This window comes from Poeciliopsis prolifica, unplaced genomic scaffold (assembly GCF_027474105.1).
Source record: "Poeciliopsis prolifica strain line A6 unplaced genomic scaffold, Auburn_PproV2 SCAFFOLD001, whole genome shotgun sequence".
Lineage (NCBI taxonomy): Eukaryota > Metazoa > Chordata > Actinopteri > Cyprinodontiformes > Poeciliidae > Poeciliopsis > Poeciliopsis prolifica.
The window spans coordinates 3,650,498-3,676,640 of record NW_026562376.1 but is presented as its reverse complement, the minus strand read 5'-3'; the positions used below and the strand labels follow the sequence as shown (position 1 = coordinate 3,676,640).

General features: G+C 41.4%; 1 protein-coding gene across 3 annotated transcripts in view; it reads left to right on the top strand.

Annotated features, from left to right (window-relative positions):
• Window positions 1–11,643, top strand: part of zfpm1 (zinc finger protein, FOG family member 1) — a 100,177-nt gene extending 88,534 nt beyond the window's left edge. For all 3 annotated transcript variants that reach the window (XM_055031272.1, XM_055031284.1, XM_055031278.1), the window contains 5 exons: window positions 2,645–2,747; window positions 2,822–3,061; window positions 3,597–3,830; window positions 3,911–4,153; window positions 4,544–11,643. In XM_055031272.1, the coding sequence (XP_054887247.1) occupies window positions 2,645–2,747; window positions 2,822–3,061; window positions 3,597–3,830; window positions 3,911–4,153; window positions 4,544–7,095 (3,372 nt within the window). In that variant the 3' untranslated portion in view covers window positions 7,096–11,643. The remainder of the gene's footprint in view (window positions 1–2,644; window positions 2,748–2,821; window positions 3,062–3,596; window positions 3,831–3,910; window positions 4,154–4,543) is intronic.
• Window positions 11,644–26,143: the final 14,500 nt, after the last annotated feature.

Below are 26,143 nucleotides of genomic sequence, written 5' to 3'. Positions count from 1 at the left end.
TCAGATCAATCCAAAACTTGCAGTTTTCTCATTTTTATCCTATTAAGTCATTTTTTTGTTGTTTGGTTGTGTGTTTGTTCTCATTGTGAAGCTAAAATATAAAATTAATTCTAATCTTCAGTTTTCTACTTAATTATGATTGATATTTTAAAGAATTGGTATTTTACTGTGGATCTGCCACTAGATTATGCCTTTTTCAGTTGAACCTTACAGGATTTACTGTATCAGATTACATGTGGAGAAAGTTTTTTATTGAAATTATTTGTTTACATTATATACATATAAAAAAAGCCTTTTAATGGGGAGTGTTCAACTTTCTCATCCGTCAACTCTGACCTTTCTGGGCTGTTTCTGATCAAACCTGTATGAGTGTCTCCTCCTGGTGGAGAAAGGCCAGTACTGCAGCTCCACATTGAACCACAAAGTGGAAACAAACTTTATAATCAAGGAGACTCAAAAAAGCCACTTGCTGAAAGAACAACACAAATGATCCCTAAAGTTGTTGCATTTTAAGCAACAAAGTGTTTTTTGTTTTGTTTTTTTACTTGAAGCATTTCATGTGTTTCTGGTTTTGTGAAAGAAAAAAAGGGTAAAGTGGTTAAATGAAAAGTCTGGAGAACTTGGCCATTTTTTATTTGAATTATAGTTAAACAAAAACATTCTATGCTAATTGGTTGGTTTAATTGCAAATGAGAGATTATATGTAAATGTTTGTGAGTCAACAGTTTGAGTTTTGTTTTGTTTTGTGGATCTGAGCTCGTAAATGTTCGCTTCGCAGCTGGGAGTTTGTCAGGAAACTGTGTTTGGTTTTTATGAGCGTTTAGTTCCAGGAATGAACAGATTTTGAAACCTGATTGTGTCGTGTTCCGCTGCATTGATTTGATTTTTCTCTCTGGATCAGATTTTTACCTGCTGAGGATATCGGAGTGTGTTTGTGCTCCCCTCATACCTCCACAGAATCTGCATGTCCAGCCTCTTTGTTGAGCGTATCCGCTTTGGATCTTATTAACGCCGCCGGCTGAATGGCCGCCTCATCAGATCCTCTCTCTCCTTCTTTTATCTCTCTCTTTTTTTATTCTCTCTGCCTCTTTGTCCGACCAGAGCTGCGCTCATTTCCTTCTCTGACCGTAATCGTCATCAGCGGCTCTCCGCCGGCTCTTTCAAGCTGTTTAATGCCGGCGGTGCGGCCGCTGTTCGTTCCCAGATCGGCGTCGTTAATGCCGGGGATAATCTGCAGGACTGCAGGCTGAAAAGCTGCCCAGTTCAAGCAGAGCGGAGACACTTGAAATGTACAAAGGAAAGAGTTGTTTTTGATTATCCCAGCGTTCATTAAGAGGCTGAGTTTACACGCAGAGTGATGCCTCCTGCAGCATTTCCTATCTGTGCTCAGGTGTTAACTTGGGCCAAAATGAAAACATGAAGGAGCCACATTTTATTTTTACTGTTTATTTTTGCAGTTAAAAATTGAAAATTATTGTGTTGTGATTTATTTTCTCTTTACCTGCTAAGAAACAAATCAACTTGTAATATTTGCATTTTAAAAACCTGGAAAAGGACCTTAAACTTGTACAGTGACACTTTGACACCAACAGGCTTTTCTGAATGATTCACAAGCAAAACAATCAGATCTGCTGGGATTAAATGATCAGATGAGCATAAAATACTCAAAATGTTCTGCTTTTAGTTTTTATTTCAACATAACATTTGGCTTAGATTTTGTATTTATTCAACATTTTCTCAGATTATTAGAAAAACATCAAGAAAAATATTAGTTTTTTAAATTTATTTCTTTTATTTTCTTCATTGTCAGATTAATTCTGTTAATCTTGCCTTCGTTTCTGCATTTATTCTGGCATTTAATGCCACATTTATTACTTCATTCCTCCATTTGTTTATTGAGTCTTTTCTTGATTTCCATATTTTGATTTGCTTTAATTCTTGCATTTGCTGCCTTGCTATTTCCAACATTCCTTCTTTTATTACTTTCCTTTTTCCCACTTTTATTCCTGAACGTGTTCCTTCTTACAGCTTTTATTTCCATCTTTATTCTCATCTTAACTTTTATGTATATTCTTTATTTCACTTTTTTACCCATGATTTTACCATTCCTTGCTTTATTTTCATCTCCCTTCCTTTATTTATTCATTCATTATTTATTTATATTCTTTTTGGTACTAATTAACAATTCAAGTTTTTGGATAAACTTTGGATTTAAAGGAGAAGAAAGAACCAATTCTTTCTTCAGACAGTAGACATTAAACGATGGAAAATCTAACATAAAGTTCATCTTCTGAGTTAAAAGCTGGTGGTGAATTTTCTGGAATTGTTTCTGTTTGTTGCTTTATTTTGTTTTGTCTCTTTTTCTTTGATTCAGATGTAAAGTTAGTTTGTTACCAGTAGGGGGCGCCATTTCTCTTCTAAGGTGTCCAGATACAATCCTTTAAATTTTACGAGTTAATTTAGTTAAATTTGAAATAAATATTGTGATATAGTCATTAAATTACTTGAAAATAGTCTCCAAACAACAATATTATCATTTATTATTAGACAAGTTATCGTGTCAGAAATATGAATATTTCAGTTTCAATGAAAACGTTGCCGTTTTTCTGGATTTTTGAACCGGGTTTTTGTTGTTTGTGTGCAGAACTCGGCGCTCACTCTGCTCTGCGAACAGGCAGACTCCTGGATTAAACGCCTTCCTCTGACCTCTGACCCTTCGGCAGCCAACTGCAGCATCTACAGCCGAGGTGAGCGCTCCTCCGTCTGCCTCCGCAGGGATCCGTCAGGCCGTCAGTCTGAGTGTAAATCTGCTGGCTTCCAGGTGAGGAGCTGTTCTGTAAGGTCACCACAGAGGTCAGGGCTGGTGGAAAGATCCTCGCTTCTCTGTCGCCGCCTTCCTCTTCCTCCTCCTCCTCTTCCTCGCTGGCAGCCCAGCTGTCTCCTCCACTGCAGCCAGCGGTGAAGGAGGAGCCTCTGTACCCGGCGGCGCTGCGCTCCGACATCCAGCTGCTTCCCCAGCAGGCCGGCATGGCGGCCATCTTGGCGACCGCGGTGGTCAACAGTGAGTACTGCGTCACTACCTACCTACTGAGGCAATATTTAACTTGATAAGAATATGAGCTAGAAGTCCCTCAAAAAAGTTTCTAAAGTTTCTGAACTAAATTTTAGAAATACATTTTTTTTTAATCTTTTAAAGTAACATGAATCAATATTTTTTCCAAATTTGCAGTCCAAACTTGTGTCCATCTTTTTCTATTTTATCAAATGTTCATCAGTCTTAAAGATTTATGGAAAACATCACGTTATGTTGTAATGCTCAGTATGGCCACTAGAAGGCAGTGTCAGTCTGTAGAAAATAGACGCTTTTATGGATTTTCTAACAGGCTTACAGACACTTCATGCAGTTTCACACTGCAGGAAGTCATTACAGGTGATTGAAAATACATAATAGAACATAATTAATGTCTGCAGCAATCATGCATCATTGTCCGTTGTTAAGGTTTGGATTTATAGAGTTCGAATGGATTTTATGTCAATAAAGTTGAATAACGGATCCTTGTCTCTCTCTCTGAATTTCTGTTTTTCTTGGTCAACAGAGGATATTTTTCCATGCAAAGACTGTGGGATCTGGTACCGCAGTGAGCGGAACCTGCAGGCCCACCTCATGTACTACTGCGCCAGCCGGCAGAAGCAGCCGGCTGCGGCCTCTTCGCCCCCGCAGGACAAGCCCAAAGAGTCGTACCCCAACGAGCGCATCTGCCCATTCCCACAGTGCAACAAAAGCTGCCCCAGCGCCAGCTCTCTGGAGATCCACATGCGCACACACAGTGGTGAGAGACGTCTCTTGACGTGTGGGGTGGGCGGATCAGCCGGACAAGCTTAATTTTCCCTTCACCGTCTCTTTCCTCAGGTGAGCGTCCGTTCGTTTGTCTCATCTGCCTTTCAGCCTTCACCACTAAAGCGAACTGTGAGCGCCATCTTAAGGTCCACACAGACACACTAAACGGCGTCTGTCACGGCTGCGGCTTCGTCTCCACCACGAGAGACATCCTCTATAGCCACCTGGTCACCAGCCACATGGTGTGCCAGCCGGGATCTCGCAGTGAGGTCTACTCTCCTGGACCAGGCCTTCCCAAACTGCCCCTCTCCACTGGTGCGTCCAAATATCATTAGCTGTGTTTCCATTGCAAATGTGCCAAAACCTGTACAATCTTTGATAATGTGGAAACAATACTTTATCATTATTTTGATTAGGGCTTTACAGAAGGGCTATGGACACATTTAAATGACAAATGAACTTTGGATGAACTGTGCAATGCTCTGGTGGAGCCAGCTGCTCATCGTCCAATGCCTACAAATAAACAATCTGGTATAATGCAAAAAAAGTGTTTCCATTGCAGTTTTGCAAAATCGTCACGTTCTCATTAATCCAATTTATTTTTGTAATGCCATTTTGCATAATCTTATGGTGAATGCAAATGCAGCTACCAAGACTTTGCGTTTCTGCCATTAGGGTTTGTATTAACACTACTATCATTAACAGGTCTAAGCCCCGGAGACTCCGGTGTGGTGCTCAAGTGTCAGGTTTGTGGCCATAACGCTGACTCACCCGCCCAGCTGCAGCAGCATGTTCGGACCCACCTGGAGGTCAGGGTCCCGGCTGAAAGGAGCCCTACTCCTCGCCAGAGCGCCCCCTTGTCAGCCGAGCAGCCCCAACTGTCCCCACATGAGAGGGAACCACTAGCTTGTGTTCCCAAACCAGATTCATCAAGTCCAGGAGCAAACGGGGGATCAGCAACGCCTCGAGACTTCAGTTCTCCTGACGCTCAGACTTCAGAGCTGAAGATCAAGGAGGAGCCGCAGTCAGAATCGGAGACAGAGGAGCAGCAGATGGAAATGAAAGAGGATGCGGAGGAGGAGGGTGTTGGTGGCGAGGATCCGGATCAAGAAGTACGAAAGACTACAAAGGAAGAGCCAACTATGAACTCTTCCTGTCAAGCACCAAACTCTCCAAAGAGTCCCCCTAACCCAACCGTTAAGGCCGAACCAACCAGTCCCACACCTGGTTCCAGTCCTGCCCACGTTGGAGGAACAGGTTCAGGCGTCGCAGGAGGATCAATCTTCCTTCCCCAGTACATGTTAAACCCTGAAGCAGCCATCCTGCCACAGGCATCAGAGATCCTGGCAAAGATGTCCGAGATGGTCCACAGTCGGCTGAAACAGGGCCAGGCGGTCATTCAGAGCAACGCGGCCACCTTCTTCACCTCCGGACCTACCACGGCTGCAGCTGCAGCAACTGCCACTCCACCCCAGAAAGGAGCCACCTGCTTTGAGTGTGACATCACTTTCAATAACATCAACAACTACTATGCACATAAGAGGCTTTACTGTTCCAGCAGACACCAGGGAGAGGGTGCAAGCTCAACCTCAGGGTCCGGAGTCTCTGCGCCTGCAGCTTCTGGTGGACTTCCCAGCTCGTCTCCTCAGATCGGAGCATCAAGCAGAGCCGCGTCCGTCTCACCAACAAACTCTGAGCCTCCTGCAGGAACCGGAGTGGCAGAATCTAAGAGGCTAGTTGAGGTAAAGACAGAAACTCCTACAGGGAAAGAAGGAGTGTCGTCCTCTTCAGAGGGTGAAGGTGGTGGAGGAGGAAGGGCAAGCGAAGGCAGTCAAAGTCCTGCCAGCGGTTCTACAGAGGACATGGAGGACGACCCTAACAAAACCTTCTGCGAGGCCTGCAACATCCGCTTCAGCCGTCATGACAACTACACCATTCACAAACGGTTCTACTGCGCGTCTCGCCATGACCCATCCAACCAGCGGGCCACCCACATGTCCAAGACCTCCAACACCGCAGCCTTCCTTCCTCAGCCCATCCGCACTCGCAAGAGGAAAAAGATGTACGAGATCCACATGGCTCGAACAGAGGCACTAGCTAACGCCGCCGCTGCTGCCACCACCTCCGCGGCTTCTGCTCCCTCTCCTTCCGTTCTGGGTTTGGTGGTGAAGCAGGAAGTATCTCCTGGCGGTGCGGGGGGCTCCAGCCCCGAAGGAGAGGGCCCCATAGACCTGAGCAAGAGACCTCGGTTGAGGGAGACTCCTCGGCACAACAGTGGCGGCGGGATTCTCCCGGCGCTTCCTCTAACCGATTACCACAAGTGCACCGCCTGCAGCATCAGCTTCAACAGCATTGAGAACTACCTGGCCCATAAGACCTACTACTGCCCGGCCACCACTCTGCAGCCCCACACCCTGGAGCAGCTTCACAGGCTCAAGAGGTCGGCCTCCACTTCCCCTAAGAGCAGACCCCAACAGGAGCGGCTGGACCTCCTCCATCCTGCTGAGGCTAAAGCATTGCCTGCTGAGTGGGTTGCCCAGGGTCAAGGGGCGTCCCCCAGCCCTCGCCCCTCTGCCTTACCCGCTTCTGGTGCAGCATCTCCCTCGCATGCAACACTCGCAGCCACTCCAGGAGCCGGAGCTAAAGGAGCGGCTGCCAGTTCCTCCCTAGCGGTCTGCCCGTACTGCCCGAACCGGCCCATCACCTGCGACCTGGTGGAGCACTTCAAGACCACCCATGGGCTGGTCTTAACCGTTCAGCGTCCGGCGGAGACCCCGCCGCGGCCCGGCAGGGCGGTCAGCCGCAGCCCAAGCCTCAGTCCCAGGGATGGGGTCACCGGCGCCACCACCCCCACCAACCAGGCCAAGATGGCCTCCCGAGTCCACAGAGACAGCGTTAACGGACAGTCCTGCAGCGGCGCTGCTTCCCCTGCGTCCCCGCAGGTGAACGGCAGCCCGTCAGTTGCGGGAGGATCGCCTTCTTCTGCCTCTCCCCTCCCCGTGTCTCCGCCCCGCGGCCCCTCTCTGACTGTCTCACCCGTGCCTGAGGCTCCGCGGGAGAAGGTGGCGCCCGTCCACCTTCCCGAGAGCCCGGCATCCAATCCCATCGCCGGACCCAAAATGGCGGTAATCTCTCCGGTCCAGAACGGTAACTCCCGCTTCTGCCGGCTGTGCAACATCAAGTTCAGCAGCCTTTCCACGTTCATAGCTCACAAGAAATACTACTGCTCCTCCCACAGCGCTGAACACGTCAAGTGAACTCTCTAATCTCTCTTCTTCCCCATCTCCCATGTCTTTCTGAGTGGACTGAACGCAGAGAGGCGCCCCCTGTTGGAGGAACCAACACAGATGACTGTTACGTCCCATTTTCTGCAGGTGGTGTTAGGAACTCAGTGGTTTCCTCTCCAAATGGGTCAGTTTTCACACACTAAGAGCTGAGACGCGTCCTCGTCACCTTCCCGACCTGAACGGAGGGAAATTTCAGACTCAATCGTTGTTAATGTTTTTATTCTCTGTGCATAATGTATGATGTCTGAAAACAGAAATCTATGATGCTTTTGTTTTAACACTGGCTCTTGTTTTAGTTTTTTTCTGGGTGGAAAAAGCAGAGATCCCCGTGTTACTAATTTACTGAAGGATGGACGCTTTCTTTTCATACGCGCAACTTTGTTTTTGTTTTTTCTTCAAAGAGCAAGGGAGAAAAGAAATGTGAAATATTTATCTTTGAGTCCTCACTGATTTCACGTCGACAGAAAACTACCTACCTGTTATCTGAGAGTATTTGTATTTTTTATTTGTATATTTTTTCATACTGTCTGAAGGCCGTGATTGGATCAGGTGAGCTGAAGTGACTTTTCTAAGTGTAGATATGTAATATCTTCTCACAGTAATCACTGGGATCACACTGAGCTTTGTTATTATCACGTTAGCATTTTGTTAGCTGGTGGTGAGGTTCATTTTTATTTTTTAATTTTTCTTCTCTGCTTGTTGCTGATTAGATGTTCGATTAGATCGCAGCGGCTCGCTGATTGTTGAAGATGATGATGATGATGAAGCCCCGCGGGTTTCAGGTTAAATTAGTTTTTATCCGGTGATGAAGGCACATCGTTGTGTTTACGCCACATGTTCCCATGCAGCAGGACAGTGTTAGCTCAAACTGTGAAAACTTTTTGATTTGGAATAGACGCATCAGGACACAGTGGGGACGATCTATCACATCTTCACTCAGTCTGATATTCTGGCACTTAAAGCTTCGTAAACTGGTTTTAACCTCATGTTCCCTCAGAATAATATTTCTTCTTCCAACATTTTGGATTTGATCTGATCAGACACATAAGCAGCCTGAAAACTGTCTCCATCCTGCACAAAATTAAGAAATGAACAAGGAAAACTTTTTTTGCTGCTGATTTAAAGGTCCATTATGTGGGAAATGTAACTTACATTTAGCAGGAGGCAGATCTGCTGCTAAATGCAAGTGGTTTGGTTTGTCCCCTCTCTGTTACAGTAGTTGTTTGTTGAAATCTCACCAAGTATTTTTGGTCTAGTGCAGTGCTTCTCAATTATTTTCCGTTACGCCCCCCCTAGCAAGAAGAAAACTATTTGCGCCCCCCACTCCCCACCGTGACTATCCATCTCTGCATAACATTTTTTCCTTATTAACATTTTTTTCGCTGAAAAAACTCTAGCGGCTTATCGGCGTGATTGGGATGTAACGTATTTAAGTGACGCGCTAATTTATTTGGCTTCATGCTGTCCACTGCGAGCATTTTTAGACACAGCAAACACACCGGTCTTTCCTCTTCTCCAACTGTAGCCACAGTGAAGCCAAGCGCTAAATACGCTTCGTCGTATTTCCTCGTCTTAGCTTTCGGTTGACTTTCTGTTGTCTCATTATCTTTGTCTCTCTCCGCTTTTCTTTTCATCCCTGTGAAAAACTTTTTCATGTTGGGGGTTGTTGAATAACGGAGGCCATAGACAGAACGCAGTCGGAGCTTTTTGTTGACTTAACACTGCTAACCAAGGCAAACCTGTTGTCTTGTAAGTCATGAAATGTTGCACTGTCGCAAACGTGACAGAAGTAACAATGAGAGCGCCACTGCCGCCTACTGTGCGCAATTACACTTTATACTAGTACAGCCAAAAAAAAAGCCTGTTCCCCAGGATCACACGCGCCCCCCCAGGTATCGCACCGCGCCCCCCAAAGGGGGCCCGCCCCACTATTTGAGAAGCACTGGTCTAGTGCAAGTAACTTAACACACTTGAAATAAGGCAAAACTAACTCACAAGTAACTTTTCAGCAAGATGGAGGAGCTTGTTTTCAGTAAATAAGTTATTAATGCTGATGAGACACGACTGAAAATGTCTTGTTATAAGTGAAATATTCTGCCATGGAACTAGTTTCTTAATCTGTTTTAAGGACTTATTTATCTAAAACCAGCTCCTATAACTGCTGAAAGTTACTTGTGAGCGAGTTTGGTCTTTTTTCAAGATGTTTGCACCAGAATATTAACATTTTGTTGATGGAAAAAAAAGAGCTTCTACCAAAAAACTCAGAAGTTTTCAAAAAAAGACAAGGACATTTTTGAGCCCCTAAAAGTCAAACATTTGCTAGAAACAACTCAGAATATTTTAGATTAATTTCAGAAAATGTCTAGAAAAAACAGAAAATTCTGAGATTAAAAAGCTGAAATGCTTTACTATAAAAACTGAACATTTCCAAACATTGAATACTTTTTACTGCTAAACTTAAGTTTTTTTCTAGTTTTTTCAAACTCAGAAATTGACATTAGCAGCATAAAATAATATGACATTGGGAACAAGAACATTTTCATCAATATTAAGGAACTGTTGTCTTAAAACAAGCTCCTGTATCTTATTGAAAAGTAACTTATAAGTTAATTTAGTCTGATTTGAGATTTACTAAGACAATGACACTAAAATACTTGGTAAGATTTGGTGTTTTTGCAGTGGCTCCACCTCACTGTACCATTATGGACCTGTAACTAAATGGGACCCAGAAATGGTACGGGTCACTCACATGTCCCACTGTCACAATTGAAACGGACTAAATAACGTACCAAATCGCACTGACCAGCGCCATACGACGCAAAGGTCAAACACAACGGTTAATAATTGGTTTTCTGCAGGTTGATCATGTGAGACCAAGTTTGTGACCCAGTCAGGGTTTTTGACTGGGAGGTTTAGGCAATAAAATTACCAATTTGACCAAGTTTAAACGAGACGCCACCAATTCTCACCTAGAAAATTCTGTTAAATGAGACATAATGAAGGATTCATTAATAACTTTCACACTGGATGAAGATCTTGCTACTCTGTTCTGGACCTCAACAATCTTTTGGACATGGTTGGAAACTTGACCTGCTGCACTGTCAGCATCACACAACTAGGTTTTACCACCATTTTTCATGTCGGAGAGATATTTCATCACACTCTATAGGTCAATAATTCCCTAATGTTGATTGAAAAACATAAACGAGACATTTTCCCAGTGAAATAATCTGCCTGTGGAACCAGTACTGCATTGAAATGAATGTAAAATAGCATCATTCTTTTGAGGCTATTTAGGTAACATATTGATGATAATAATTAAAGTTTGCAATCTTAAATATAAGTAAACATTAATTTTGTAGACGATGTCAAATCTCCCCCAGAAAATAAACACAACCAAAAACAATAAAAAAAATGGCAATAAAAATCCCAAACAACCGAAACCGTATCAAAGAGGATTTCAAAGTCTAACAACAGTTTATTTCAGTTTATTTCAGTTTTAATATCTCATGCGACTAACTGGTGGGTTTTCTGGGCATGCTCAGAGCGCTTCACAACAGGAAGCACGTTTTGATGCGCTGTAATTTGGTCTCCATTCATTTCCATGTCCTCTCAGTATATCCTGTTTGTGTTCTTTATATATAAAATGTTCAGATCCTCTATTGACTGGTTTCTGGAACATGCTAGTAACATTTCATCAGGGTGGAAGTTCCTAAATTCTCCGTCAGTTTTTAGCTGTTTGTGTTTCCTGCAGCCTCAAACGCAATCTTTTGCAATTATTCACTGCAAAAACTTAAATTTTACCATGTATTTTTGTCTAGTTTATAATGCAAATATATTCGGACACTTGAAATAAGACAGAACTAACTTATAAGTAAATGTTCAGAAGATACAGTAGCTTGTTTTGAGTCAATAACTCCTTAATTGTACCGGCAGATGATTTCACATGTAACATGGGGAAATGTTTTGTTATAATCTGCCAGTGGAACAAGAACTTTTTAATAATTATTGATTTAAAACAAGCTCTTATATCTTGCTGACATGTTTCTTGTGAGTTGGTTTTGTCTTATTTAAAGCCAGACAGAAGTAGTTGGTGGGATTTCGTGGTTTTTGCGTGTTTGAAGCGTTTTCATGCCGTTCTTCGCCCCGCTGTGCTCTGCAGCTCTTCCACCTCCGAGGGAACCGAGCGTCCAGTTGAACTCAGCCCAGTTTGTTGCACTGTGTCAAAATGTGCTGAAAGTTTTTAGTTTTAGCTATTTTTTTGTTTTATTTTTCTAACGTATTTATGTTACGCAGCACTTTTTCCCGGCCTGAATGCGTCATCGCTCACTTTGAAGGACTTTTTCTAAGATTTTCCTTTTTTTTTTCATTAATTCAACATGTTTTGATAATTTCTTTGTCTATAATGGAGAAAATCACATCGAATGTCAAACACTTTTTTTTAATATATTTCTTTTCAGCTCCACTACACTCTTGTCCAACTATGCATGGGAAATAAAAAGTTCTGAGAGACACTGACTGATTCAGAGTGAGTCTGAGTTTCTTCTGCGTACCTGAGAGGAAGTCCTTGACTCCTCGCCGCCGGCTTGTCACTCAATTTGTTTTCTTTTCTTCAGAAAACATGCAGAGTGCCGTTTCTGCTTCACGGAGAAAAGGCTGCATGAATCATCAGCTCTGCTTTAGAAATGAACCTGTGTGGGTTTATTCAGAGCTCCAGGGCCGAAACCATTCGCTGTGCGTAAAACGAGCCGATCCGGAGCGCGGCCTTCAGTTCTGGGACTCAAAACGAAACGGAAGCCATCTTAGCGTCACGGCGGAACGAGCAGAATCCAAAACTCATATTTAACTTCGTTAGGAAAGTTACAAAAAAACAAAATCATCACGTTGCTCCAGAAAAACTCAGATTAAACTTGTACAAATATGTGAATAATTATATTTTATAGTAAGAGGATGTCCAAAGTGTGGGTCGGGGGCCATTTGTGGCACTTGGACACATTTTGGATGGCCCTGACTGCAATTCAAGAATAGCACACTGAGCCTCTGACACTTTTTGTAATTTATTATGTTTTTTTTGTATCATTTTTATTTTCTTTCCTTTTTTCTTTAACTGTTTTTGTTTTGTAAACTTTTCTTTAACTTGTTCTTTTCAAGCTTTTTTTTTCTTGTATCTTGTTTTCTTTTCATAAACTTTTTTCTTCTTTTTGTCCTCTAACTTTTTTCCTCTTTTTTCTTCATTGTTTCATTTTATTTTATGTTTTTCCTTTTGACTAATTTTTGAAAGGCTTGAATCCTTTCTACCTCCCATCTGGGCCCGGGCCCCCGATGCCCCCTGAAGCTCCGCCCCTGGGTTTCTACATCCCATAAAAGTATATCTGAGTCATACCACTGACCGCCGTCATGGTGCAGGACTCTGTGCCGGGTTTGCAGGTTTTGTGTCTGTGCAGCCCCTCAGTGACGCTCTGGGGAACCTGTTGCTGCTGTCTGTTAGCGTTAGCTTCAAAGATGAGTCTCTAACATGTGTTTCCCATCCAGCAGCTGACAGCTGGGATCCTGCAGCGATGGAAGGAGCCGCTCTAACATCAAGGAATCAAAGTCACTGCTTTCTGTTTCTCTTTCCAGTCACAAAACGAACAGGGAATAAGCCTGATGCGTGTGAAAGAGGTCATGTCAGGTCATCCGTCCTAAAATCGAAAGTTTAATTAGTGATTCTTGAGACAAGGGACAAAATGGGATCAAATTTTGAAAAAACAATATAATTATTCCTTAAGGTTATGTATTCAAATATGACAAATATGGTTTAGGGAATGTAAAGAAGCTCCCAGTGGCAACATTATTTAAAAGTTACGTTTTTACTGAAACCAGAACTTTGTCAACACCATCTGACAGAAATCAATATAAAATTATTTTTTATAGACCCTGTTAGAGGTATTTTTACTCAGTTTTATGAAGTAAAAAGTAAAAGTAATGCAATTTAAATACATTAAAATGAATTAACTGCACACTTCAGTGAGATTTTTCAAGAATCTAACTGAAAGAGTCGACAAAATGCCAAACCCCCAGAGCTACCCGGAGCTAACTGGAGCTAACCAATGTGACTCACACTCCGGTAAGAAAGAAACAGGAAGTGGTGACGAGTTCTCAGCATTTCTGATCCCCCCAACAATGGCTGATTTTTTTTTTTTATCTTGTTTTGGTGTCTGACGAGAAAAACTTGGGACACAATTTCAATTTATTTGTAAAACACATAAAAATTGGAGTATTTAAATATATGGTTTCATCGGTATGAAGCCTCTCAGCTGTGCACCACAGAGTCGTCGTTGAATGAAGACATGAGAAAGGTGTCAGAACAGACAGCTGAGGTCAGGAGGAGCAGCAGGTCAGGGGTCACTGCAGCAAAAAGACGCCAGAGGGAAACACTCAGTACTCCACAGCGTGGATCCAAAAACTCCGGTCCGACTGCAAAAGAACCGGAGCGAGACGGAGGGAGCAGTGAGACGGGACCGGATCGTGTCCCCGACAAGGCGCCGCATGTCTCCTGACAGCAGGCCTGTCCTCTGATGTCACCGCGTCGCCTGCAGCCTGACGTCTGTTGTTCTGCTCAAACTGACCGAGGAGGCGGAGTCTGACCTGAAAAAGAAAAACCTCCAGGAGAAATGAGTTGAGACGCTCCGCAGGAAAAACCAAAAATGTTTTCTGATGAAAACGGATCCATCCATCTGTCCATCGTCTACCGGATGAATGTCTTGTTTCTTCAATCTTTAACTGTTGAATCCAATAAACGGATGAAGATTTTTGGTACCAGCAGAGAAAGTTTGGCCACTTTTTCCTGTGAAACCGTCAGATTCATTTTCTTCTTCTCTATCATGGATCAATTAAGAGTCATTAAGCAAATTATCTGGACCTGCAGATCATCCAGAACCATCAGCCAGACTGGATCCTCACGTTTTGCTCGGTAAGCAGAATCTTCCTCCCCGTCAGAGGATGATGATGATGATGATGAGGAACCAGTTCAGATCTGCAGAGTCAGCAGCTGCCATGGAGATGGTAAACTGATTCACCTGATGGATTTGGGTCGGGAAGGTCAGTAAGAAAAGGTTGGTAGTAGTTGGGTGAGTTGGGTCGGGTCGGTGTTTGTTGTTTTAACCACATTTAGATTTTACTTGATATTTGCTGATGTCTTCCTTCTTAAAGTTTCTTTCTAACTTGATTTTTTTCTCAGATCTCTCTTAATATATTAGTTTAATATTTTTAATAATGTTTTCATTGTGAAGCACTTTGTGTTTTTTGAATGTGAAATAAGTTTAAATGTTTATCAGAACAGCGCCTCCTATTGATGAATCATCATCACTGCAGTAAGTAAACAGGATCAACAGTTTTCTGACACTTTGGGGGAGAAAAAACACACAAAACCAATAAAAAGCAAAATTTTTCTCATTATTGTTTAATTGCTGCATAATTATCTGAGAGTGGAAGGAGCTGCTGTCAGTCTCCCCGGATCCTCTGAAGGTTTTCGCTGCATCAATCAGGCCTGCAGGCGGCTGGCGTCACAACCAGCTGCATGAAAGTGGCACAAACTGTGACACATGCACTGTTACAACCTGGCTCTGCAAACAAGTTTAAAATTAACATCAGAACAAGTTTAATGAACATCAGAAAGACTGAACAATGAGCCCAGGAAACTCAACTGACAGCCTGTTTTCTGCCTTATGTCGCCATGCAGACTCAACAAACTTTTCCTTGAAGTCCTTCTCACATTTTGCAGGATAATTACAGTTATTACAGGCGAGATGCCAAATCGGTCAAATCTGCTTGATAACTTCTGCACAACGAGCCAGAATTAGTCACCGTTTTATTCGTGGAAAGCCACTGCTGGCATCTTTCTACGAAGGCTGAACTTTATCCACTTCAAGGAAAACAACAAAAAGGCAGAAAGTAAAACCTGATGCATCCAGGTTTCATCATCCGGTTGGATCAGGAAAAACTTTTACATTTTCTCTCTGATCTTTTTGTTTTAAATTCTACCAAAAGTACGACGACGTGTTCGGCCCACTAAAAAAACAAAACAAATTTTCAACAAATCTCAGACATTTACTAGAAAAAAGCTACATTTCTTAGTTCAAAAACTTAAATATTTGCAAGAAAACTATTTTGGGATGAATCTCAGAAATATTTTAGAAAAACACTTTTTAGATCAAAACATTTTTTGCCAAGTTTAAAATTTGCTAGAAAAATTTACAAATTTTAAGAGTAATCACATAAATTTACTGGAAAGTACTCTCTAAAAAGTTGAAATCTTGTGAGAATAAAATCTACAATTTGGAGATTAATTTCAGGAATATTTTTGAAAAAAAAAAAAAAGCAGCTCAAAAAGTTTTAAGTGTGGGGAAAATCTCCAAAGATTTTTGATTAATATCAGAAAAAAAATGAGATCAATCTCAGAAATTTACTAGATAAAATTTTTAAATGTCTGAATTTCAAATTGGAAAACTTTTGTGAAAAAAAAATCTAAAATTTTGAGGTTACTCTTAGAAATATTTTAGAAAAAAATTCTGAGCTCAAAAAGTTTAAAATTTTCTAGAAAATTTGGGATTTCAGAAATTTTTAAACAAAAAAGTTTTTAAAAATTCAGCTTTTAATACTCATGTTAGTTTGAAGATATACATTTTTTCTATAAAATTTTCTACTTTCTAAGCTCGGAAATGTGAAATTTTTTCTAGAAAATTTCTGAGATCTCAAAATTTCTGTTTTTTTTGGAAGAACCATCCTCCATTTTTTCTATCAGTGGTTGCAACACGCCGTTTCTACCGAGAGTTCTAGAAAATAAAACTTCTGCAAGACTTTTGTCAGATTAGAGGAGCAGCATGTTTTTCCATCTTTAGTTCCCTGTAAGCGTTGGATCAAACTGGAGCCAAACGACCCTCACAACTGTTCACACACTCCCACTCAGTCTGCGCGTTCGTCACCGCCGCCCACCGCTTCTGACTAACACACACTCTAAATCTGCCGCCTTCCCCGGCGAGCTGAAGCAGGATCCAAAGTGTCTCACCAGAGAGTTGGAGTCGAGTCGGATCAGGGCTGAGCTGCTCATGTTTCACTTTTTTGGCCTCAAAACGGAAATAGAAAACTAAAGAGGCAACACACACTTTAACTTTGAACATTTCTTTCCCTCCAAACAGACAGAATGTTTGGATAAAAACATGAACTTTGGTAACAAAGTCCAAAGTTTGACACAAAAACCAAAAAAGCTTCAGATTCTTCAGCTGAATCAATGAGAAATCTCAACCATGAGACAGAAAAGACACAAAATACAATTTAAGATCCAAACTTGTTTCCAGTATGTTGCTTTAAAAGAAGAGTTTAAGTTTAGCACAGCTGCCATGTTGATAAATGCATTTATGGAGCTAAATTAGGACCAAATGTTTTTGTAATTAGGATTCAGAAACTAAAACTTGGAGACTAAACAATTTATCCAAACTGAAAATCAGAAATGTTTCTAAATAAATTATGAGATTTTAATTAAAATTTTTCCATATTTTGATATTTGATGACGACTTTCAAATCGGTTTTTATGTTTTCAGGATCAAATCTTATTGTTTTTTACTGCTTCAAATCATTTCCCCCACTTTCGGATCTACTTTTTACTTTAAAATCAGTTTCAAGCGTTCAATCTCAAGTTATTGGGGGAGGTTTATCACAATTTTTTTTCTTCAAATTTACAAAAATATTGTCCCTAATTTTGCTCCATATTTTAAAATCTAAAAAAATCTACAAAGCAGTCACTGCTTGAAAACTCCTGAGAGAATCTACAAATATTATTATTATTACTATTATTATTAGAAGCTGTTTTATTCATGTATTGAATCGCAGGTCAAGGTTTTACAAATCCAATAAAATTATGAGATTAAATCAGTTTGAACGTTTTACACAAAGGATTTAAAATCTGAAAGTAAACTCTGTGTTAGCCTCTTTGTTTCTGAAGTGCAGATGTTAAAGTTGTGGTGAAATAATTTCCCTTTTCACTCATAAACGAGCTTTTGGTTTTAATTATTATCTGTTAAAACCATCAAACAAACTGGGACTCAGCAGGAATAGAGCAAAATAAAACCAGCTGAAAGTTTAAAACCTCTGCACACACACACACACACACACACACACACACACACACACACACACACACACACACGCACACATTACTGTACCTACATGTGGTTTCCATGGAGAACATGAACAAGTCTTTGATAAAGAATGACTCATTCATTTATAATCGGCTCTCTGGCGTTCTGCTCCATCTCCCGCCACCTGGGATCCGATGACACGTTTCCGTCGGACTCTGCAGCCGCGCCGCGCCGCACCGCGGGGGTCTGGACCATCAACGCAGACGGCGGTGAAGAGAAACAGCAGCACAGGTTCAGGTGAAGGTCTGATGTTAAAATGGAGACAGTAATGATTTATTTATGCAAACACTGAATGAATGCATTGATTTGAGATAAGATTCACCTTTGACATGAGAGAAAGAGTCGCATTATGACTCTGCAGGTTTTCCTGCAGAAGAATCTTCACAGAAATTTGTTCATTGCACTGTTGACTACGGCAGCCTACTGGGGTCACTGCAGAAAGAAAAAAGGGATTTCATTCCTACCAAAAAACTCAGGAATCTACTGGAAAGAATGGGAACATTTCTGAGCTCCAAATTAAAAATGTGCTAAAAAATGGCCATTTTTAGATTATTTTCTTGAAAAGACAAAAAAAGCTGGAAATTTGTGAGTTTGAATTCAAAAGATTTACAACAAAAAAATTCAAGAATTCTTTTAGAAAAAAACTCATAAAAGTTGAAAAAAATGCTACAGAACACATTTTATTTACTATCTGATTTTTTAAAAAAAAGGCAATTTGTGAATTTAAAGAGTTGAACATTTGCAGGAACAACTCAGAAATGCTTTAAATTAATCTAAGAAGGAAATTTCTGAACTCAAAAAATTGAAAATAATTTCTGAGTCTCAAAAGTCAAAAAATTCAAACTTCTCAAACTTTTTGTAGAACCTTTATTTTTTTTTTAAGATTAATACAGAAATTTGTCTTTTCTCTTTGGACTTTTCAAACTCAGGAAGTTGTGAGTTTCTGGCAGAAATTTACTCCTTTTTTTTAGATCTACAAAAATATATCGTCATCAAACTCTGATAGAGGAAACTTAAAAAAACATAAAAACGTCATGAGGTTTCGTCTGTTCAATGAGTCGACTGTAAATGTAGGAGGAAAAACAAACATGGATGGATTGGATTTTATAATCATTCTTGGTTTTGATTAAGAATAATTTTTCAATGCCTCTGGTGAAGGTGAGTGAATAAATGTCTCTGTTGCTCTGATTTGGCAGCAAAGGGAGGCAGGAAGAGCAGATAAAGGATGGAGAGAAAAATAACCTTCAAGCTTCAAAGTAAAGCAGAGAGTAATAATCATGGTCCGGTTCGGTCCGGTCCAGGAATCTGCATTAAACTCTCCATCCTCCAGGCTGATCTCTGCTCCTCTTCTGTGACACAATCATGTTTTTAATTTGCTGCTGCCTCTGATTGTGCAGCACAGATAAAATCCTCTAATTGAAGTATTTCCAGATGTCGAGCCGCTTCCCATTATCACCTCGGAAACCGTCGGCCTTTCTGCTCTTCTTGTTCCGAATCGTGTTACCGAACTTCCAACAATTAACCTCGTCCTCGTTAGACCAGGGTTAGGGTTACCCTAACTCTAGACTCTCCACCACTTCAGTTCTGCAAACTTCTCCTTCTGTTGCCCGGATGGTGAAAACATTTCAGTGTCTGAAACATGAAGCTTATTTTAGTCTGTAAAACGTAAAAAACGCTCCAAACAAACCACCAACGTAACTAAAACACAAAAACTGAGGCCTACCTTTGGTTTAGTTTCACTTTTCTTTATGGGATTATTTTTAACTGAGTCTGTTTGAAACCAGAATAAACACACAATGCAGCAGCAAAAGCCTGATGGGAAAAATCCAGAACAGACCAAAAGGCTAAAAGGCTGTTGAAGCAAAAACCACAACGTCTGAATTCTAGTTTTATGGTAAAATGTTGCTCTCTCTAGAAACCTCCGGTTTTATCTCGCCGGTCGAGGAGCGAATACATACAACTGACAATGGCGTGTTTAACATTTTACTTCCTTTCATTCCTTGTAACCAAGAGGAATTGACCTTCGTGTCACATTAATTAGGCCGTGTGTTCGGTCTCCATCCATTATCTGGACGCTCGTTACTTTCTCCTGTGTCGGCTGGAAACAAAGGAAAAGCCGTAATGATGCTCTGACTGCACAAACAAGCATCCACACATCGTTATATGGCCTGCTTTTAATGACCACTGGAAGAGCACACACACACACACACACACACACACCCCACACACACACACACACACACACACACACTCACACCTACACACACACACACACACACACACACGTGCGATGTGAAAGCGACGATAATGATTGTCCTTTTCTCTGCAGTCAAACTGAATCGTTTTTCTCTCCAAAGCCTCTTCAGTTCGATATGCATTGCAGAAACAAGAGGGGTTTTATTATTTGATTTGTGCTTCTATTCACAGCCTGAAGATGTGACAATTTCACCACCTTGAAAGAACAAAAGCTGCTGTAAGTGTCGACAAAACATCTCTGAATATAACAGAGCCGAGGAAAACTGAACATCACAGATCAAAACCAAACAGGAGCCACAAGCTCAGCTGGCTCTCATCATCGCTGCTGGAGATAAATGTTTAGCCCCATGCTAAATGGAAGCTAAACATTTAGTTTGGACTTATTGAGTTTACAATAAAAATACAAACTTGTAAACCAAATATTTAGTATATAAACTATTTAGTCTTGAAACAAAATATTTAGTTTGTAAACAACAATTAAGCTACGTCCACTTGCTCAGCTCCTGTTTCAAACTCTTATAATTTAAAGTTCAGGAGCTAAATATGAATGAGATGTTTGCTGCCTTTGACAAAAAGGAATCTTACATCTATGAAAGCAGTGTAGCAGTTTTGCTAATGAGCCAAAGTAATGAAACAACTAGCTGCAAAGTAAATAAAAGGTTCACTTGTCTTTTAGTTTAAGTATTGATTTATTGGATGGCTTTATGTTTGTGCTGCAGAGCCACAGCTAACAGCTAGCTCCTTGAGTTGCACTGAACCTAAAACTTTATTTTCATTTTTTCTGAGATAAATGGCAGATTTATTTTGTTTCTTTTGCCTTTTCATGTTGATATTATTTGAATGCAAATGTCTCTTCAATTATTTTTTTTTCCCAGATTGGGGGTCCGGACCTCCTTTGCCCCCCTGGGATTTACGCCTATGCATTTAACCTGCATCCAGGTTGGCCAGGTCCCTTAAATCACCTGCAAATGGTTTTACATCCTGGTTAGATTCAACAAAACTCAACATTTCATTATAAGTTCATTAATCACTCTGATTGGTAAAAACAGAATTTATTTGTCTAACTAAGTGGAGCAGTTCAAGGCTGAAGGGAGTTTTGTGCAGCTCTCTTCATCTGAACGGCAGGCAGGCGTCGACTCGCAGCTCTGGTCTGACTTTGTTAATTAAAGATTTTGTTGCTTGTTTCCCTGGGAACCCATCCAGAGTTTGAGAAGAACCAGAACCGATGTTGTTACAGCAGTTTTCTCTGAGAATAAATTAGACTTAGAGCAGCTTCATTTAGTCAAGACTGATTCATTAGAAACCCACATTTCACTGCATTTGAACCAACACGGTATGGCAGGCCGTTTTAGCATAAAATCAGTTTCATCTGAATGTGAGAATCAGAACTTAGACATCTAAAAAATGCATTAGTGGTAATTTATTTCAAACAATGTCGCAGGATTTATTTGAGGAGCCACACATTCATAATTAAAATTAAAAAAATCACAAATGTAATTATGTCTGGTCAAAAAGGAAACTTAATTTGCTATAATCCTTATTTCTGTATTTTTTCTTGCAAATTTAGAATTTTTCACACTCAGAAATTTCTGAGCTTTTGCCGGAAATTTACACCTTTTTTCAAAATCTATAACAGCCCCAATACACCGTCATAAAAAAACAAATTACTCCCACACACTCGGACTGAACTCTGGGAGCAGAACCGGACAAATCGAAATCATTCCTGGGAAACAAATCCGACCCGACGGAGCCTGTGGGAACGTTAAGGTCGGCTGACCTCTCACAGCGCCGGTGAAACCAGAACAGACGGACGGGAAGTGAACGCAGCATCGTCATGTGCTGAGATCTTTAAACCAGGCAAAAATACTGAGATGCTTTCTGTAGAAACCAGACCAAACATGTTTTATTCCAGCGTCATTCAGATGTTTTCCAGAGAGACATTTCAACCTTCAAACTGGAACTCAGGTTGGATTTTCCTCCAAGTCCGGATTGAGTGAAACTGCATACCTGTTGGCCTTCGGGTTGGGAGGAAAATAATCCTGTTGAGCATCAGAACCCCCTCTGAGAGGATGAGCGCAGAGCGAAAGCTGCATCCAGAAACAGGCTCCTGAAACGTGACTGAACTCAGAACTCCTCAGAAGAGCCAAATTAAAAATACAGAGCCATGATGGATCCCAGATTTTAATCTGCTTTGGCTTTCAGTTAATATTCTCCAATACTCCAAGTATTGCAATTTTTGGGAAATTAAAAATAATCCTAAAAATGTGAGTTTGCATCAAGAACCTGGATGTTACCAACTCAAACTGGCTTCTCTTCAGATGATGATGGAGGGGAAACCGCCTGCGGGTTCACATGGCGTCATCTCAACAGGAACCATCACAGCCAGTCCACCAGAACCCCAGTGTTCAGGTTGGTTCTGGTGGCATCCTCAGGTATCCTGAACTCTACACCAGCGGTGGTGGAGGTTCTGACGGCGGTTCTGGCCATGGGACCCAGCAGAGCGGCCAGCAGGGGGCTCCAGGCGACAGCCGGTTTGCAGAGGAGAGCTGGAGCTCTTCGTCCGGTACCGGCGGTGAGGACGAGCCGGTCTTCACTCCTGTAGATCACGAGGATGAAGTCCAAGTCGCAGCCAGTTCTGCTCCATCCCAACAGAACCGTTTGTGTTTCCCCGTCCTGGTAAACATCCTCTCCATCCGGGCCCGAAGGGCCACTGAAGCCCGGAGGCTTGTTTCACTGGACCCGATCCGTCTCTGCTGCTGGTGGATTTATCTCTTGCAGCAGAGACTCGTTATGAAAACCTCTGAATCAACAATTTGAAATGGGTTCATTTGCTCTTTACTGGTCTCTGCTCTTCACTGGTCTCTGCTCTTTACTGGGCTCTGCTCTTTACTGGTCTCTGCTCTTTACTGGGCTCTGCTCTTTACTGGGCTCTGCTCTTTACTGGTCTCTGCTCTTTACTGGGCTCTGCTCTTTACTGGTCTCTGTTCTTTACTGGTCTCTGTTCTTTACTGGTCTCTGCTCTTTACTGGTCTCTGTTCTTTACTGGTCTCTGTTCTTTACTGGTCTCTGTTCTTTACTGGTCTCTGCTCTTCACTGGTCTCTGCTCTTTACTGGGCTCTGCTCTTTACTGGTCTCTGTTCTTTACTGGTCTCTGTTCTTTACTGGTCTCTGCTCTTTACTGGTCTCTGTTCTTTACTGGTCTCTGTTCTTTACTGGTCTCTGTTCTTTACTGGTCTCTGCTCTTTACTGGTCTCTGCTCTTTACTGGTCTCTGTTCTTTACTGGTCTCTGTTCTTTACTGGTCTCTGTTCTTTACTGGTCTCTGTTCTTTACTGGTCTCTGTTCTTTACTGGTCTCTGTTCTTTACTGGTCTCTGCTCTTTACTGGTCTCTGTTCTTTACTGGTCTCTGCTCTTTACTGGTCTCTGCTCTTTACTGGTCTCTGCTCTTTACTGGTCTCTGCTCTTTACTGGTCTCTGTTCTTTACTGGTCTCTGTTCTTTACTGGTCTCTGCTCTTTACTGGTCTCTGCTCTTTACTGGTCTCTGCTCTTCACTGGTCTCTGCTCTTTACTGGTCTCTGCTCTTTACTGGTCTCTGTTCTTTACTGGTCTCTGTTCTTTACTGGTCTCTGCTCTTCACTGGTCTCTGCTCTTTACTGGTCTCTGCTCTTTACTGGTCTCTGTTCTTTACTGGTCTCTGTTCTTTACTGGTCTCTGCTCTTTACTGGTCTCTGCTCTTTACTGGTCTCTGCTCTTTACTGGTCTCTGCTCTTTACTGGTCTCTGCTCTTTACTGGTCTCTGCTCTTTACTGGTCTCTGTTCTTTACTGGTCTCTGTTCTTTACTGGTCTCTGCTCTTTACTGGTCTCTGTTCTTTACTGGTCTCTGTTCTTTACTGGTCTCTGCTCTTTACTGGTCTCTGCTCTTTACTGGTCTCTGCTCTTTACTGGTCTCTGTTCTTTACTGGTCTCTGTTCTTTACTGGTCTCTGCTCTTTACTGGTCTCTGCTCTTTACTGGTCTCTGCTCTTTACTGGGCTCTGCTCTTTACTGGTCTCTGCTCTTTACTGGTCTCTGTTCTTTACTGGTCTCTGCTCTTCACTGGTCTCTGCTCTTTACTGGTCTCTGCTCTTTACTGGTCTCTGCTCTTTACTGGTCTCTGCTCTTTACTGGTCTCTGCTCTTTACTGGTCTCTGCTCTTTACTGGTCTCTGCTCTTCACTGGTCTCTGCTCTTTACTGGTCTCTGCTCTTTACTGGTCTCTGCTCTTTACTGGTCTCTGCTCTTTACTGGTCTCTGCTCTTTACTGGTCTCTGCTCTTTACTGGTCTCTGCTCTTTACTGGTCTCTGCTCTTTGTCGCTCAGCTCCAGATCAATAAGTCTGGCAGAGAAACGCTGTTTCACTTTCTGAAGCGTGAAGGAAAAGCAAAAAGGAACAAATCCTAGAAAAAAATCAAAAAAATTTTTGCTTCTGATTTTGAATGCACCATTTCTTTGGCTTTTGAAAGAAAATAAAATCCTCTGCAAATCTCTAACTATTTTTCACATTGTAAAAAGGTTTAATCATGATTAGTTGGGAAAAAAAGTCAAACATCTTTTTGATTTTCAGTAAAAAACCAAAAAATCTCACCAAATATTTTTGGTGAAACCGGCTGACCAAATGTGCTGGACCTCTGCTTTTGCTGCGAGGTTACAGGCGTAGCTTCACGGCGGTTGCTAGGTAACAAGCGGTGCCTGATGATTTGTGATGTTTCATCCTGGAGGTTTTAGAAACGTCTCATTTCCCAGACACCAAAAACATGAACTTACTGCTTTTTAAATGATTTTTATTTATTCATTTTCTCTTTTATTTAGAAAGGTTGGGATTTTTTTAGAAGCAGTTGAGATGCAAAAAATGTGCAAAATGGGAATTTTGCATAATTTGATCCCTTTTATGCTTTTTAAGTGGTTCTGATGGATCTTAATAGGCATCATTCTTTAGTCAGCAGTGTCCAAAGTGCGGCTGGGGGGCCGTTTGTGGTTCATGGACGGACTTTGTGTGGCTCCCCAAATGCAATTTAAAAATAAAGCAAATTTGGTTGATGCAGATGGAAACTTTTAATTTGTAATCAGGGTAAAAACTGTTGCCAACATAATTTTCTTACGCAGGAAAATGTAAATAACACAAAGTGTTTATATAAGTAAAAAGTAAAACCAACTTTTACTGAAAGTCCTGCATTCAAATGAGCTTTTATCTTTTCCTAAACTTAACCAAATATAGCAAACCTTTTGAAAGAAAGAGATCCTGTTCCTATTTACATTTATTCAATCGAGCCCAAAACGAAACAAAAAACTAGATGTTACTTTTTAAATACAGCAAAAGTACAAAATCTGCCACAGCTTGTTGAGACCAGTGCAAATAATTACAAATAAAAAAATAACTGCGGTAAATTTCTGCCAAAAAAACTTTTTTTTTTTAATTTTGAGATTAATCCCAAAACGTCTGAAGTTTTGGCAGAAATTCATTCCTTTTTCTTAATACGCTGCTGTAAAAATCACTTTCAGGTTTTGGATCAACAATGAGTGTCGGCGACTTTATCTTCTTGATTTTGGGTCTAATTTTATCCTCATTTTCTCAATCCAGAGGAATCAAACTGGATTTCAGTCTTAGTTTGTGTCACTACTGCTGGGCTCTTTGGCCAAATGTTCTGAGTCAGCGATGATCCATATTTAGGTTTTCTGGCTGATTTTTCCACGAAGCCACAGATTCGGACCAGGTTCTGAGGACCTGAGAGGAGAAGAATCACGGATCCTCATTATTTCTCCGTTAATAAAAACCGTCTCTGTTTCCTGCCTCCGTTTCATCAGACAGAAACAATCTGGCGTCCTGCTTCCCAGGACGCCTGCAGCAGACAGGTTTAATACGAGCACAGACACATTAACGCTGCTCTCGCTTCGGGTTTCGTGCCCCAGTTAACACACACATGTCACTTTATATAACCTGGCCAGCAGTGATCTCTGGGAGATTCCTCGCTTTGCTTCGTCTTGAGGCGTTTTCTCCACGTTCTCCCTGGGAGCCGGAGTGACGTCAAACCTCTGGGCCTTTCTGGAGGAAAACATCCACGTTTTTCTACCAGTGGAGGAAGTTTGTCCACCTGCAGTTAGAGCTGAGCTTTACTAGTAGAGCATCTCTACTACCATGTAGTTTTTACTCTTGAAAATATAAGGATTTTCTACTCTTGAAAATATAATGAAAAACCAGAAATTCAGACACAAACCTGCAGTTTTAATTAGTTTTTTCATTAAAAGAAACTGATTTGGAAATTTATTTTTGCTCAATTTTGTTATTTTTTGCTACTTAAATGAATTATTGTCATTTTAATCTTTAAAATACCAAAATTTCCACTTAAATTTACATCTTGTTCCATCGGATGATGTGATTTTACTCAGTTCTTGAGAAGACGTTTTACCAAATATTTCTTTTGTCATCTTACATTTTGAGTTAGTCTGGAGCCTCTGTGACCTTTCACCTCCCCCCTCCGTCTGAGTGCAGGTGTGTGTGTTTGTGTGTGTGTGTGTGCGTGCGTGCGTGTGTGTGTGTGTGTGTGTGTGTG